This window comes from Macaca fascicularis, chromosome 19, assembly GCF_037993035.2.
Source record: "Macaca fascicularis isolate 582-1 chromosome 19, T2T-MFA8v1.1".
Lineage (NCBI taxonomy): Eukaryota > Metazoa > Chordata > Mammalia > Primates > Cercopithecidae > Macaca > Macaca fascicularis.
The window spans coordinates 47,479,036-47,496,247 of NC_088393.1; the positions used below are offsets into that span (position 1 = coordinate 47,479,036).

Genomic DNA, 17,212 nt, shown 5'->3' on the forward strand with positions numbered 1-17,212 from the left:
CCAGTCCAAGCCCCAGGCAGTGAGAGCAGGCTTGAAGCAGGACTGCTGAACAGTTCTATATTGAAACAGACAGAGGCAGCAGGGCCGAGGGCGGTCGCAGGGCCAGCGGGGTGCAGCCCCCCCCTTCCTGCTGTCCCTCTGGCCAAGGAGCATGGGCCAGACTCCAAAGCTCTGCTGTGTTTAAGAGAAGTGTGCAGGCACGCACCGCACCGCAGACGGGGAATGGGAATTTCCAGATAACTATCTTTCTGTAAGAATAATTTGTGGGTTCGGGAGATGGCTCTGAGGAGCAGTTCAGGTTGGGAGGGGATGCCAGCTCAGCTAGCGCAGCCCTCAGTGATGGGCAGGGGTGGAATCACCATCAGTGGTGCCCGGTGACATGCTGGAGGAAACTGGTGGCCCCCCGGGGCGGACCATGCTGGTGGGAGCGGCGGGGTGGGAGCCCCTGAGCCCGTGGGCCCCTGACGCCCTCCAGGGTCCAGTCTGGCTCACTCAGCCATTCTCCGGGACAGCTGCTGGGGTCGAAGAGCTCAGGGTCTGGCCTCTGTGGGGGAAGAGGAGAGGGGCATCAGCCAAGCAGTGTTAGTGTGTTAGTGTCTGCTGAGCCTCTGTCAGCTCCGCCTGATGAGGGTGAGCACGTGCTAGGGTCTTACCAGTGCTAGGCCTTTATCGCCTCTGCAGTGATGCGATGACAGCTCACTGCAGCCTCGACCTCCCTGGCTCAAGTGATCCTCCCACCTCAGCCTCCTGAGTAGCTGGGACTACAGATGCATGCCACCAAAACCAGCTAATATTTCTAATTCTTTGGTACAGACGGGATCTCACTATGTTGCCCAGGCTCTTTATCACTTCTTATAAGTAGATTACTGTGCCCTGAGTTTTTGTCACAGCCTGGAAATAGCTGAGTATGTGCTGAGCCTTACCATATCTTGGCGGTATTAGGTGTGTACTGAGCCTCTCACACCCTAATCATATCCTGAACATGGGTAAGTGTGTGCTGAGCCTCCTCACACCCCAATCGTAACCTGAGCATGGGTGAGTGTGTGCTGAGCCTCTTCACACCCTAATCATATCCTGCATGAGCCTCCTCACCTCCTAATCTTATCCTAAGGTGGGTGAGTGTGTGCTGAGCCTCCTCACACCCTAATCGTATCCTAAATGCACCCGGCTCACCTCAGCCTCCATGGTCATGTTGTCAATGTTGGGCCCATCCCCATCTCGCTGCAGGATGGCCGGTGGCTCAGCAGAGGCCCCGAGATGCTCTCCTTCCTCCCAGCTGCTGCCCCGGCAGGGCCTGTCATCCTCAGGCGAGACCTGGCTCAGCCGGATGAGGTTGCTGAAGTTGGAGTTGGATTTGGAACCCGCAGGTGGCTTGCGGGCCTTGTGGCGGCCTGCCAGGCGGCTGCTATAGAAGGCCAGGATGGGCTCGGGGCCTGAGTCGGGCATGTGGCGGCCAGTGATGGCTGCCTTGAGGGGGGCCATCATGTCGGAGACCACATCGGTGCAGGTCTCACCCCACAGCCCATGCCCAGCCTCCTGCAGACTCAGGTCATCCAGCTGGTCGATGGCTCTTTGCATACCTGGTGCCTTCTCCTCTCGGAAGAAGGGGCTGCTGCTGGCCACACTGCCCATGCCCGCAGCCTCCTTCTCCTCAGCCAGACGGTAGTAGGGGGTCCCATCTTCTGCAGCCACGACAGGCGCGGGGGGCTTGCCCTCCACCTGCAGCGAGAGGCGGTAGCTGCGCAGCGAGAGCTGGTAGTAGTGGGTGGTCTCGTGGGCATTGCGCAGCTGCTGCATGGACACGAAGGGGTGGCGCAGGGCAGCACTGGGGCTGATGCGTTCATGTGATTCCCAGGTCAGCATGCGTTTGATCAGCTCCACCATGCTCTTGAGGTCGGCGTGCTCTGCCAGTGCCTCCCGGTCGGGGAAGGTCAGCCGACTGGCCACACTGCCACCATTCACTGTCTCGATCTGGTCCAAGGACTTAAGCATATACTTGCGGCGCTCCAGTGGGCGCACCTGGCGGGGCATGGAGAAGGGAGCAAGGTTGACCCTTGTGCAGGGCTAGGGCCCTGAGCACTCCTGCTGTGGCACCCACATGTAGCCCCAACTTCCAGGTCTGCCCATGATCTGTCTTGGAGCTCTCTGGCTGCTAGGAGGGCCACCCTGGATCCGTCACACCCAAGCCCCTCTAATCTAACCCAAAGCTTTCACTGGTCCAAGTTCCACCCCTTGCCCCAGACCTCCAGTCCACCCCAGCACCATGGGTGCAGCCCCTACCAGCAGCTAGCAGAGGGGCTGCCCGGAATCTCTAGTCCTCCCTGGAATCAAATCCAGGTCCCTCTTACTGCCACAGCTCCACGCTTGATCCCAGGCCTCCTGGTGGTGGAACCCAGACCCTTCTTGCTACACTAGTTTATGGAACTAGTTCCCTGCTATGGAACTGCCATCAACTTTTAGTCTCACCTGTGGTCCCATCCAGACCCTTCTTGCTGTGAAATCAGGACTTGTGACCTCAAACTCCTAGTCCCAGGCTCTTGCTGCACAGATTGGAGGGGCAAAGCCGTAGAGGTAGCAGACTGGCTGCTGCCCCAAACCTCTAGACTCACCTGAGGTCTCACTCAGAAATTTTTTTTTTTTTTTTTTTTTGAGACAGATTTTCACTCTTGTCATCCAGGCTGGAGTGCAATGGCACAATCTCGGCTCACTGCAACCTCTGCCTCCCAACTTCAAGCGATTCTCCTGCCTCAGCCTCCCAAGCAGCTGGAATTACAGGTGTCCACCACGATGCCTAGCTAATTTTTGTATTTTTAGTAGAGACAGAGTTTCACCATGTTGGCCAGGCTGGTCTCAGACTCCTAACCTCAGGTGATCCACCCGCCTTGGCCTCCCAAAATGCTGGGATTATTATAGGTGTGAGCCACTGCGCCTGGCCTCAGATCCTTTTTTTTTAAACAGGATCTTGCTCTGTCACCCAGACTGGAGTGTAGTGGTGCAATCACAGCTCACTGCAACCACCAACTCCCGGGTTCAAGTGATCTTCCCACCTCAGCCTCCCAAGTAGCTTGGAACTACAGGTGTGTGCCACCATGCCTGGCTAAATTAAAAAAATTTTTTTTCTAGAGACGCAGTCTTGCTATGTCACCCAGAATGGCTTCAAGCGATCCTCCTGCCTTGGCCCCACCAAAGTGCTCAGACTGCAGGTATAAGCCATTGCACCTGGCCTCTTTTGCAATTCTCACAGCCAGTCTCAGTCCTCATTTTTTCTCCGTGGTCTCATCCCTCTTGCCACACAAGTTGCTGACCCCAGAGCTGAAGCTGGCAGAGAAGCCGCCCCAATCTTCCTGTCACACTTGTAGTATGACCCAGATCCCTCTTGCTAGAGCAGCCTTCACATCTGACTTCCAAACATCCAATTCTCCCTGCAGTGTCTCCCCCAGATCTATCTTGCTGCAGTAGCTGAGTCCCACATTTGATCTCACCCAGCTTTTTCTTGCTGTGAAAATGCCCTACGCTGACCCCCAAGCTCCAGTTCTCACTGAGATTCAGCCCAGAAATAATTTTTTTCAAATATTAAAAAAATATTTTTTTGGCTGGGCGCAGTGGCTCATGCCTGTAATCCCACCGCTTTGGGAGGCCGAGGCGGGTGGATCATGAGGTCAGGTATTTGAGACCAGCCTGGCCAACATGGTAAAACCCCATCTCTACTAAAAATACAAAAAATTAGCCAGGTGTGATGGCGAGTGCCTGTAGTCCCAGCTACTCGGGAAGCTCAGGCTGAAGAATCCCTTAAACCCGGGAGGCAGAGGTTGCAGTTAGCCGAGACTACGCCACTGCACTCCAGCCTGGGCAACAGATCGAGACTCCCTCTCAAAAAAAGAAAAAAAAAAAAAAGAAGAAAAAATTTCTTTTATTTTGTTTTTTATTCTTTTCACTCCATTCTTCTGGTCTGATAGATTTTTCTTTTATTTTTCTTTTTGAAACAGGGTCTTGCTCTATCACCCAGGCTCAAGTGCAGTGGCATGACCACAGCTCACTGTAGCCTGGATCTCCCAGGCTCAAGGAATTCTGCCTCAGCCTCCCATGTATCTGGGACAATATGCCCATACCACCACGCCCAGCTAATTTTTTTTTTTCCACGTTTTATAAAGAGGAGGTCTCACTATGTTCCCTAGGCTAGTCTCAAACCCCTGGGCTCAAGGGGTCCTCCCACCACAGCCTCCCAAAGTGCTAGAATTACAGGTGTGAGCCACATCGCCCATCCTAGATTTTTTTTCATGTAACAGCCCCCACACTGACTGCCCTCACCCAACTTCTCCCTTACCTTCGTCTCGGCCAGGTAGTCAGCCGAGGACTTGAGCTGCCAGGGGTTGGCGGCGTCAGGGTGGGGGTTGCGCTTAAAGAAGTGGTGGGCCTTGCGGGCGGCGTGCAGCAGGTGCGGCTTGGGGAGGCCCTGGGTTTCGCAGATGTAGCGCACCTGGTCGTACTCGTTATTGCCGGGGTAGAGGGGCCAGCCCAGGTGCAGCTCAGCCATGACACAGCCCAGGGACCACACGTCCACCTTCTCGCAGAAGGGCAGCCCCAGCAGGATCTCGGGGGCCCGGTAGAAGCGCGACTGGATGTATGGCTCCTTCACGTAGCGCACCTCGCTGAAAATGCTGGCAGAGCCGAAGTCAATCACCTGTCGGGTGGAGAAGAGGGCGAGTGGGCAGGTCAAGTGCAGGGACAGCCCAGCCGGGCCACCCCCGGCATCTCTCACCTGGCATATTCCTGCATCTGCTATTTGACTCTGGCCGTCTCTGGGTCTGTGACTCTTTAGCCGCTTTGTTGGTTTTTGTTTGTTTGAGACAGAGTCTGGCTCTTGTTGCCCAGTCTGGAGCGCAATGGCACTATCTCAGCACACTGCAACCTCCACTTCCCCGGTTCAAGCGATTCTCATGCCTCAGTCTCCTGAGTAGCTGGGATTACAGGCGCCCGCCCCCACGCCTGGCTAATTTTTTGTATTTTTAGTAGAGTTGGGATTTCACTATGTTGGCGAGGCTGGTCTCGAACTCCCGACCTCAGGTGACCCACACGCCTCGAACTCCCAAAGTGCTGGGACTACAGGCGTGAGCCACTGCGCCCAGCCTTTGTTGTTGTTTTTTGTTTGTTTGTTTGTTTGTTTTTTGAGACCAAGTGCCACTCTGTTGCCCAGGTTGGAGTATAGTGGCACAATGTAGGCTCACTGCAACCTCTACCTCCTGGGTTCAAGTGATTCTCCTGCCTCAGCCTCCCAGTAGCTGGGTCTACAGGTGCACACCACCATGCCCTGCTAATTTTTGTATTTTTAGTAGAGACGGGGTTTCACCATGTTGGCCAGACTGGTCTCGAACTCCTGACCTCAGATGATCCACCCGCCTCAGCCTCCCTAGCTGGAATTACAGGCATGAGCCACCTCACTCAGCTGTGGTCATAGTTCTTAAGTCGCTATCTCTGTCTCTTCCAGTCTTTGTGTCTGGTTCAAGTGACTGACTCTGTCTCTGTTTCTCTCCACTAGAACTATGCATAGGAGGATTAGGACCCTACTCTTCCTCTTGTACCCCACACCTTGTCCATCAGCCAACAGATCTAGAATCTGCTCGCTCTGCATGCCATCCACAGCCCCCACCCTGGTCCTATCCCACATCCTCTCCAACCTAGACTGACACAGGGGCCTCCTCGCTGGTCTCCCTGCTCCTCTCCTCTGCCCCCTAGTCTGTCTCTCACAAACATCCAGGGGGATCCTGTGGTCGCCTGGGATAGATTGGGTCCTCCCCTGCTCACAGTCACATCCTGTGACAAAAGCCAGGGTCCTCACCGTGGCCCACAGGTCTCCAACGTCTGCTCTGTCACCTCTCTGCCACATCTCCCACTCTCCCCGTCACTCACCCTCCTCCAGCCACAAGGGCCTCCTCACTATTCCTTGAATAAATCAGACATTCCCAGCTCAGGGTTTTGCACTGGCTGTTCCTTCTGTCTGAAATGCTCTTCCCTGCATGAGCACAGGGCTCCCTGCCTCACCTCCTTCAGGTCTTTACTCAAATGTCACGTTTCTATCAAAAGCAGAAAGGGAGGATAAAAAAAAATGATCACCTTCTCAGTGAGGCTTCCCCTAATCATTCTGTTAAAGCATCAGCCCCCACCCTTCCTATCCCTCTGCCAGGCCCCTGTTTTTCCTTTTATCTTTTTTTTTTTTTTTTTTTTGAGATGAAGATTTTTGAGACAGAGTTTTGCTCATTGCCCAGGCTGGAATGCAATGGTGCAATCTTGGCTCACCGCAACCTCCGCCTCCCAGGTTCAAGTGATTCTCCTGCCTCAGCCTCCCAAGTAGCTGGGATTACATGCGCTTGCCACCACGCTCAGCTAATTTTTACATTTTTAGTAGACACGGGGTTTCGCCATGATGGCCAGGTTGGTCTCAAACTCCTGACCGCAGGTGATCCACTCGCCTCGGCCTCCCAAAGTGCTGGGATTACAGTCGTGAGCCACCGCACCCAGCCCCACCATCGCTCTTAATGCCATTTCACACACTATATCTTTTAATTTTTTATTTTAATTTTATTTTTAATTATTTATTTTTTGTGATGGAGTCTCGCTCTGTCGGCCAGACTGGAGAGCAGTGGTGTGATCTTGGCTCACTGCAACCTCCACCTACTGGGTTCAAGCGATTCTCCTGCCTCAGCCTCCGAGTCACTGGAATTACAAGCACTAATCTTTTGCATTTTTGGTAGAGATGGGCGGGGTTTCACCATGTTAGCCAGGCTGGTCTCAAACTCCTGACTCAGGTGATCTGCCTGCCTCGGCCTCCCAGAGTGTTGGGATTACAGGCGTGAGACACTGCACCCAGCCCTTTTTTTTCTTTTTAGAGACAGGGTCTTGCTTTATCACCCAGGCTGGAGTGCAGTGACTCCACCATAGCTCACTGCTGCTGCGAACTCCAGGGCTCGTGAGATCCTCCCACCTCAGACTCCTGAGTAGCTGGGACCGCAGGCACACACCACCATACCCAGCTAATTTTTTAACTTTTTGTAGAGATAGAGATGGGTCTCACTATGTTGCCCAGGATGGTCTTAAGCTCCTGGGCTCAAGTGATCCTCCTGCCTCAGCCTCCCAACATGCTGGGATTATAGGCATGAGGCCCCGCACCTGGCCCTAGTCTACTTCCTTATCAAGTTCAGCATTTCTCTCCCCAGCTAGGATGTCAGTCCCACGAGGGCAAAGATTATATCCACTTTGTTCAATACCGTATCCCTAGATGCCTAGAACAGTACCTGGCACACAGCAGGGGCTCAGTAAATAATGAGTGAATGAATGAATGAATGAATGGGCTTTGTAATCCTTCATTCTATTTCCATCTCTTGTTTGTATCTCTCTGTCTCTCTTCTGAGACAGTGGCTCACCCTGTCACCCAGGCTGAAGTACAGTCGCGCGATCTCGGCTCAAGGCAACCTCCACCTTCCAGGTTCAAGCGATTCTCCTGCCTCAGCCTCCCAAGTGGCTGGGACTACAGGCACATGCCACCATGCCCGGCTAATTTTTGTATTTTCAGTAGAGATGGGTTTTCACCATGTTACCCAGGCTGGTCTTGAACTCCTAGGCTCCAGCAATCCTCCCACCTCGGCCTCCCAAAGTCCTGAGATTCCAGGCATGAGCCACTGTGCCTGGCCATTTGTACCTCTCTTGTTCTTTCTTTGCATCTACCTCTCCATCACTTGCCTGTCTCTTGTCTCTCAGTGTCTCTCTCTCTTTCCATCTCTGTCTCTGTGTCGTCCACTAGGAAGACACCTCCCTGAAGTCCAGGTCCTCTTCTGTCTTCCTCATCAGGCACTGTTCACACCTGTCACAGGCCTTTGGCACATGACAGGTGCTTTGACCAACAGCTGCAGAACCAACACCGCGAATCGCCCAAAGCCTTTGTATCTCCCCATGCCTCTGGTGGAGCTGTCTGCCATTTTCACTCTGAATCTCCGTGACTCTCTCTTGGCCTAAGTTTCTTTTTCTTTTTCAGATGGTTTCACTCTTTTGTCCAAGCTGGAGTGCAGTGGCGTGATCTCGGCTCACTGCAACCTCCACCCCCACCCGGGTTCAAGCGATTGTCCTGCATCAGCCTCCCAAGTAGCTGGGATTACAGGTGCACCCCACCACACCTGGCTAATTTTTGTATTTTTAGTAGAGACGGGATTTCACCATGTTGGACAGGCTAATCTTGAACTTCTGACCTCAGTTGATCCACCCGCCCTAGCCTCCCAAAGTGCTGGGATTACAGGCTCAGGCCACCACACCTGGCCAGCCTTAGTTTCCTTCTCTGAGTTTTTCTGCCTTTCATTCAGCCATTTCTCACTTTTTTTTTTTTTTTTTTTGTGAGACAGAGTTGAGCTCTGTCGCCCAGGCTGGAGTGCAGTGGCGTGATCTCAGCTCACTGCAAAACCTCTGCCTCCCATGTTCAAGTGAGTCTCCTGCCTCTGCCCCCCAATTAACTGGGATTCCAGGGTATGTGCCACCATGCCTGGCTAATTTTCTTTTTTTTTTTTTTTCTGAGACAGAGGGACTTCCTCTGTCGCCCAGGCTGGAGTGCAGTGGCGTATCCTCGGCTCACTGCAACCTCCGCCTCCCAGGTTCAAGTGATTCTCCTGCCTCAGCCTCTGGAGTAGCTGGGACTACAGGCACCCGCCGCCACGCCCGGCTAATTTTTATACTTTTAGCAGAGATGAGGTTTCACCATATTGGTCAGGCTGGTCTTGAACTCCTGACCTCAGGTGATCCACCCGCCTCGGCCTCCCACAAGTGTTGGGATTACAGGCATGAGCCACCGCCCAGCCATCTCTCACCTTTTACTTGCCGAAAGCAGTATCATGAAATGGTTATTAATTGCAGTTCTGATCCCAGAGTGCCAGGGTGTCAGTACCCAAGAGGCTAAGTGACCGTGGGTACTTAATCCATATTTATGGAATTCATTCATTCATTCATTCATTCATTCATTCATTCCACAGAGACAGTGGGGGTGATAATGCTGGTCAGGTGCTGTGGATCTGTCCTTTCTGTCCCCTGCTGTGTTTGTAGAAGTCCCTGCTTCCCTGGGTCTCTGTCCTTCCACCTCTTGGGGCAGAATAATCCACCTTTTTCTGTCTCTGTGTCTCTGTATCTCTGGCAAGCATTCATTTAGCACTGGCTCCATGACTGCAGTGCTGGGAGATGTCAGGGAGACAGTGATGACTAAGTCAGCCCCAGCCTTGCCCTCAGGGTGCCCCTGGTTCAGACCCATCCAGACAGTATCAAACTCAAAAGCAGACAGAGGACTGGGCGTGGTGGCGCACACTTGTAATTCTAGCACTTTGGGAGGCCAAGGTGGGCAGATTGCTTGAGCTCAGGACTTTGAGACCAGCCTGGGCAACATGATGAAATCCCATTTCTACCAAAAAATACAAAAGTTGGCCAGGCGCGGTGGTCACGCCTGTAATCCCAGCACTTTGGGAGGCTGAGGTGGGTGGATCACCTGAGGTCAGGAGTTCGAGACCAGCCTGACCAACATGGTAAAACCCCGTCTCTACTAAAAATACAAAAATTAGCCAGGTGTGGTGGCAGATGCCTGTAATCCCAGCTACTTGGGAGGCTGAGGCAGGAGAATTGCTTGAATGTGGGAGGCGGAGGTTGCAGTGAGCTGAGATTGTGCCACTGCACTCCCCCCTGGGTAACAAGAGTGGAACTCCGTCTCAAAAAAAAAAAAAAAATGTTAGCTGGGTATGGGTGGCGGGCACCTGTAATCCCAGCTACTCAGGAGGCTGAGGCAGGAGAATCACTTGAACCTGGGAGGCAGAGGCAGTGGGCCAAGATCATGCCATTGCACTCTAGCCTGGGTGACAAGAGCAAGAGCAAGACTCTATCTCAAAAAAGAAAAAAAAAAAAATACAAAAATTAGCTAGGCATGGTGGTGCATGCCTATAGTCCCAGCTCCTCGGGAGGCTGGGGCAGGAGGATCACTTGAGCCCAGGAGGCGGAGGTTGCAGTGAGCCGAGAAGGTGCCATGGCACTGCAGCCTGGGCGAAAGAGCCAGACCCTGTCTCAAAAAAAAAAAAAAAAAAAAAGCGGACAGAGGGGTCAGCACCAGGGGCCTGTGACAGTACGGAGGATATGCCTCTGTGTGTCCAGCACAAGGCCAGACCCAAAGCAGGCATTCAGTAAATGTTTATTCATCGACAAACTGACCATGATGAGTAATACACATGCTTCCAGTTGCTCGACCAACAGGCTTTTGTCCCCCTCTACTCCTCTCTCGCTGTCACCTTCATGTAAGATCTATCAACAAATCCTCTTGTCTCTAGCTCCAAAATCTACCCAGAATCCACCCAAGTCTCCTGCTCCCACTGCCCTGACTCTGGTCCCAATCACCACGTCTCCCACCTGGACTAGCACAGTCACCCCTCTGCCTTCCTGCTCCTGCCCAACCCACCCCTGTCTGCCCCCCTTATGCAGCCAGAGAAACAAGGCTTAGGCTTGTTTCTCTGAGTCAGACCGAGTCCTCCTCTGCTTAGATTCCTCCTGTGGCTCCATCTTCCTCGGAATAAAACCAAAGTCCACCAACAAGGCCCTGCATGCCTGGCCCCATCACCTCCTTGGACTCATTTTTTCCCTCTTCACCTCATTCATTCTGCTTCAGCCACACAGGCCTCCCCGGTGTTCTTCAAATGCATACAATTGGCACACTCCTTGATATGGTTTGGCTCTGTGTCCCTGCCCAAACCTCATCTCTAAATGTCACCGAAGGAACCTGGTGGGAGGTGATTGGGTCCTGAAGGCAGTTTCCCCTATGCTGTTCTCATGATAGTGAGTTCTCATGAGATCTGATGGTTTAAAAGTGGCAGCTTCTCCTGCACGCTCTCTCTCCTGCCACCATGTAAGACATGCCTTGCTTCCCTTTCACCTTCCACCATGATTGTAAGTTTCCTGAGTCCTCTCTAGCCATGAGGAACTGTGAGTCAATTAAACCTTTTCTTTATTTATAAATTACCCAGTCTCAGGTAGTTTTTTTGTTTGTTTGTTTGTTTGTTTGTTTGTTTGTTTGTTTTTTGAGACGGAGTCTCGCTCTGTCACCCAGGCTGGAGTGCAGTGGCCGGATCTCAGCTCACTGCAAGCTCCGCCTCCCGGGTTCACGCCATTCTCCTGCCTCAGCCTCCCGAGTAGCTGGGACTACAGGCGCCCGCCACCTCGCCCGGCTAAGTTTTTGTATTTTTAGTAGAGACGGGGTTTCACTGTGTTAGCCAGGACGGTCTCGATCTCCTGACCTCGTGATCCGCCCGTCTCGGCCTCCCAAAGTGCTGGGATTACAGGCTTGAGCCACCGCGCCCGGCCCAGGTAGTTTGTTTGTTTGTTGGTTGGTTTGCTTTTGAGATAGAGTCTCACTCTGTTGCCCAGGCTAGAGGGCAGTGGCACCATCTTGGCTCACTGCAACCTCCACCTCTGTGTTCAAGTGATTCTCCTGTCTCAGCCTCCCGAGTAGCTGGGACTACAGACGTGTGCCACCATGCCCAACTAATTTTTGTATTGTTAGTAAAGATGGGGTTTCACCATGTTAGTCAGGCTGGTCTCGAACCCCTGACCTCAAGTGATGCACCCACCTTGGCCTCCCAAAGTGCTGGAATTATAGGTGTGAGCCACTGTGCCCAGCCTACAGGTAGTTCTTTATAGTAGCATGAGAAGAGACTCCTACCTCAGGGCCTTTGCACTGGCTGTTCCCTCTGCCTGGATGCTCTCTCTCCAGATGGCTACACAGCTTTCTCCCTCCTTCAGGATTTCCCTCAAAGTTACCTTCTCGGTGAGGCCTAGCTGACCACCATGTCTAAAAGCTCACTCAGCACCACCCATCTCTATGAACACCCAGCATCCACTTCCTCCCTGCTTCTCACTTACTTATCATATTTCACTCATTTATCTTGGTGACCCTCTCTGTCTCCCACTAGAATGTCAGCCCCACAAGGACAGGACCAGGCCAGAGAAGCTGAGCTGAGAATGGAGCAGGACAGGGAGACCTCAGGGCCTGGAAGGGAACAGGGGAGACCTCAGGTCTGGGACAGAGAAGACATCAGAATTGGGACAAGAAGATGGGGAGGATTTGGGGGCCAGGAGCAAGGCAGAGCAGAGCCGTTATGGACAGGGCCTTGGGAAGACCTCAGGCCCCAGAGGTAGACAAGAGAAATCTTAGTGTCTGAAGAGACTGGGCACAGTGCCTCCTGCCTGTAATCTCAGTGCTTTGGGAAGCTGAGGCAGGAGGATTGCTTGAGCCCAGGAGTTCAAGACCAGCCTGGACAACATAGCAAGGCCTCGTTTCTACAAAAAAAAAAAAAAAAAAATTTAATTTGCCAGGCACAGTGGTGTGTGCTTATAGTCCCAGCTAATTGGAAGGCTGAAGTGGGAGGATCGCTTGAGCTCAGGAGTTTAAGGCTGCAGTGAGCTATGATTGTACCACTGCACTCCAGCCTGGGCAACAGAGCAAGACCTTGTCTCTGAAACTAAATAAATAAATATCTTAAATTTTTAAAAAGTAGGCTGGGCACAGTGGCTCACGCCTGTAATCCCAGCACTTTTGGAGGCCGAGGTGGGTGGATCATTTGAGGTCAGGAGTTCGAGACCAGCATGGCCAGCATGGTGAAACCCCATCTCCAATAAGTACAAAAAAAATTAGCTGGGCAGCATGGTGGCGCATCCCTGTAATCCCAGTTACTCGGGAGGCTGAGGCAGGAGAATCACTTGAACCCATTTGAACCCAGGAGGCAGAGGTTGCAGTGAGCTGAGATTGTGCCACTGCACTCAAGCCTGGGCAACAGAATGAAAGTCCGTCACACACACACACACACACACACACACACACACACACACACACACCCCATCCAGGGCTGGAAGAAGCTGAGAAAAAGACAAGGAACTAGGGACACAGCCACCCTAGACGGCCCCTACTCACCTTGACCCTGAAGGGGCAGCGGGTCTGGTCCACCAGCATGATATTCTCAGGCTTGAGATCAGCGTGGATGATTGCCAGCTCCTTGAGCCGGGCCAGGGCTCTGAGCACCTGCAGGGTGACTGTACGGATGTGGCGGGCAGGGAGGGGCGCGAAGTTGTTTTCCTTCTGGAACTCAAAAAGGTTTTGCTCCAGCAGCTCGAAGACCAGGTAGAACTTGAGGGCGTCGTGGAAGAACTCGAGGAAGCGGATGACGTGGGCCTCCTCAGGGTCCAGGCCTCGCATGCAGTGCAGCAGCTTCAGCTCATTCTTGATGATGCGGTTGCGGTAGGCGTCGTTCTTGAGGATCTTGATGGCCACCATCTCGCCCGTGCTCCGCCGCCAGCCCTTGGCTACCTCCCCGAAGGTCCCCTTGCCCAAGACCTCGATGATGTCGTAGCAGTCGGTCTCTGACTGGATGGTAGCCATGGTGCCCCCGCTGCCAGACATCGCCCTGCCCAGGCCCCTGCGCCACTGGCTCTGCCGCCCAGGCCTCCCGCCTGGCCGCCGACACAGCAGGCCCCCCAGTGGGGGAAAGAGAACCGCACTCGTGCCTCCTCCTACGAGGTTGGCCCCTGCTTCCTTGGCACCCCCAAATCCCCAGGCCACACTGTCAGTCTGCCAGGGGCTGCGCCCCTCCCCAAAAGCCCTCCTGGCTTGGGATGAGGGGCCCCAGGCCCCACTGAATGGGTTCCAGCGCTGTTGAGTGGCTCTGGTTCTGTTGTTGGAGACCTGAGCCCTAGCTGGAGTGGGGGTGGGGTGCCAGGCTGGGCCCCCCCTCCCCCGCCCAGTCGTGGAACCTTGCAAAGACCAAACAGGTGAAGTGTTGACAGAGGGGAGTCTAATCGTGGGCCTTGGTCATACAGGAATGGGTATAAGGCAGGAGTGAGGAAAGGTGGGCTTCTTGAGCTTGGGAGATGTGATGTGTGGGTGTCTGTGTTCAGAAAACTCCTGTCCCAGCCTGTGACTGCTGTGGCATGAGGGATAAAAGGCCCTGAATGCCAGGCTAAGGAGTTTGGACTCTGTTCTGAGGGCACTGGGGAGCCACAGAAGGGCTTTGAGCAGGGGAGGACAGGGTCAGATATGAGTGTCAGAAAGTTACTGTATGAAAAAGATAGGTTGGAGCGGGTAACAGTGGAAGCCCCAAGCCAGGGAAAGAGTCCAGGACAGGGCACAGATGGGAGAGGTTAGGGAGGGCAGGGCGAGGCCAGTGAATGAGACACTCCCAAGGCCAGAAGGAGCAGCCGTGAGACTGACAGGTTGGGGGAAAGGCGGGAGCTGTCTAAGACCAGGCCCAAGGCTCTGACATGCAGAGGCAGTCCCTGAGAAATGGACATGGATAAGGAGCAGCTTGGGGGAGATGTTGAGGCCAAATTAGAAAATGTATTTATTTTTGGCTGGGTGCGGTGGGTCACACCTGTAATCCCAGCACTTTGGGAGGCTGAGGAGGGCGGATCATGAGGTCAGGAGATCGAGACCATCCTGGCTAACATGGTGAAACCCTGTCTGTACTAAAAATACTAAAAATTAGCCGGGCATAGTGGTGGGTGCCTGTAGTCCCAGCTACTCGGGAGGCTGAGGCAGAAGAACAGCTTGAACCCAGGAGGTGGAGATTGCAGTGAGCCGAGATCGCACCACTGCACTCCAGCCTGGGTGACAGAGCAAGACTCAGTCTCAAAAAAAAACAAAAAAACAAAAAAACAGTGTTTATTTTTATTTATCTTTTAATTTTTTGTAGAAATGGGGTCTCACCATGTTGTCCAGGCTGGTCTCAAATGATCCTCCTGGCCTCAAGTGATCCTCCTGCCTCAACCTTCCAAAGTGCTGGGATTGTAGGCATGAGCCACCACTCCAGCCAAATTAGAATATTTAACACTGGGCCGGGCTCAAGTGGCTCATGCCTGTAATCCCAGCACTTTGGGAGGCTGAGGCAGGTGGATCACCTGAGGTCGGGAGTTCCAGACCAGCCTGACCAACATGGAGAAACCCCGTCTCTACTAAAAATACAAAATTAGCCAGGTGTGGTGGCGCATGCCTGTAGTCCCAGCTACTCAGGAGGCTGAGGCAGGAGAATCGCTTTAACCCCGGAGGTGGAGGTTGCGGTGAGCCAAGATCGCGCCATTGCACTCCAGCCTGGGCAACAAGAGGGAAACTCCGTCTCAAAAAAAAAAAGTAAAAGAAAACTTAACATCAAAACATTTAAACAAGGATGAAGTGCTTTAGAAGTCTTATCTGATCCTTACAACATACAAAGTAGGGATTTTATGGAAGAGAAAATCAAAGTACAAAGAAGTTTTTAAAGTGCCTGGCCAGGAGCGGTGGCTCACGCCTGTAATCCCAGCACTTTGAGAGACCAAGGTGGGCAGATCACCCGAGGTCAAGAGTTTGAGACCAGCCTGGCTAACATGACGAAACCCCATCTCCACTAAAAATACAAAAATTAGCTGAGCATGGTGGTGCACACCTGTAGTCCCAGCTACTCTGGAGGCTGATGTCAGGAGGCTGAGGTATGAGAATCGCTTGAACCTGGGAGGCGGAGGTTGCAGCGAGCCAAGATTGCACCACTGCACTCCAGCATGGGCGACAGAGTGAGACTCTGTCTCAAAAAGTTAAAATAAATACATAAAAAATAAAATAAAATGCCTAAGGTCACCCAAGTGACTGCCAGAAACAGCCTCTGACCCTGAGCAGCCTGGTTCCAGCACCAAGCTCTGAACCACCACCCACACAACCTCCTAAAGACCGGGAGACCTCCCGGGAAGGCGTGCAGAAGCTGCTGGGTCCCCAAAGGGATGCAGGAGAGAGTCTGGGAGTTGTCAGCACAGAGAGGAGGCGTAGAAGCCATTGGGGGGGGTGGTGACGCACCCCAGGGAGGGTGTGGGGGCGGACAAGGGCCCGGGAGGAACCTCGAGTGCCCAGGGAGCACGGGGAGAGAGAGGTGTGGGGAAGAGAGGAGCAGGTGTCAGGAAGATCGAAGGGGCCTTGAAGAGTCAGGACAAGAGAGACAAAGGAAACCCCCAGGCATGGCCACGGGGAGGTCACTGCTGACACAGACAAGGTAGGAGGAAAATCCCAAATGTTGGGATCTTGGAAATGGGTGTGCACCATGAGCGTAGATAACTCCCGCCATATTTGGTGGGAGCAAAGGAGAAGTGTGTGGTGAGACAGTGACCCGAGGAGGGCCGGCTTGAAGGGACAAGGTACTCAAGTGAGTGGGGGATTCTGCCAGGCCCCTCATCCAATGAGACAGGATAGGGAGATGTGACGAGAGTGGGGGGCTGTCGGGGTGAGACTCAGGACTGGATGTTGAGTCTCCTTAGTCCAGTGTGGGACATCAGAGAGAGGACGTGGAGGAGGCTGGAGGCCCTGGTGGGAGCCTGGGGACTTAGATCCTGAATTGGGATGACAGGGATGGATGGCCCATGGTCCCTGGGAGCTGAGACCAGCACTGACGGGTGCTGAGGACCCTGGGACCTAGTTCCAAGAGGCAGCTGTGTGTTTGGGGTAGAGGCTTTGAACCCAGATCCTAAAGAGGGGAGCAGGAGCCGCCTTCCTGGGTGGGGCCAGAGTGGACAAGGCAGTCAAACCAGCCAGACAGCAAACAGAAGGCCAGGATGTGCAGAAGTGCCCACGCTGGCAGAGGGCAGGTGGGGAGCAACCAGCCTGGTAGGAGTGGGTCCCCCAGGACAGGCAGGCTCCCTGGCAGAGGGATCCCGAAGCTGTGCTCTGCCAGGGAATGTCCCAGAGTCCTCTTTAACAACCCCTGGGAATTCTCAAGGGCTAGGGACGTCTCCCCTCCCACCAGGGCCTGCCCCAAGGCCACCCTGACTCTTTGTTGTTGTTTTTGTTGAAACAGAGTCTGGCTCTGTTGCCCAGGCTGGAGTGCAGGGGCGCCATCATGGTTCACTGCAGCCTCGACCTCCCGGGCTCAAGTGATCCTCCTACCTCAGCCTCCTGACTAGCTGGGATTACAGGCACAGGCCATCATGCCTGGCTATTTTTTGTAGAGATGAGGTTTCTCTGTGTTTGCTGGTCTTAAACTCCTAGGCTCAAGCAATCCTCCTGCTTTGGCCTCCCAAGTGCTGGGATTACAGGTGTGAGCCACTGCGCCCAACCCGCCCTGACTCTTCTCAGACCAGGTATGACCTGTTTTTCCCCTCACACCAGAGGTTCCCCTCAGGCCAGGCTCAAGTGACCCCTAGAACC

General features: G+C 53.6%; 1 protein-coding gene across 1 annotated transcript; it reads right to left on the reverse strand.

Moving 5' to 3' along the window:
* Window positions 1-43: 43 nt before the first annotated feature.
* On the reverse strand, window positions 44-13,849 carry HIPK4 (homeodomain interacting protein kinase 4). The gene is made up of 4 exons (XM_045380221.3): window positions 12,971-13,849; window positions 4,325-4,681; window positions 1,174-2,019; window positions 44-544 (listed from the first exon to the last, which is right to left on the reverse strand). The coding sequence occupies exons 1-4, from the start codon at window positions 13,454-13,456 to the stop codon at window positions 362-364; spliced, it is 1,872 nt and encodes a 623-aa protein (XP_045236156.2). The 5' UTR covers window positions 13,457-13,849; the 3' UTR covers window positions 44-361.
* Window positions 13,850-17,212: the final 3,363 nt, after the last annotated feature.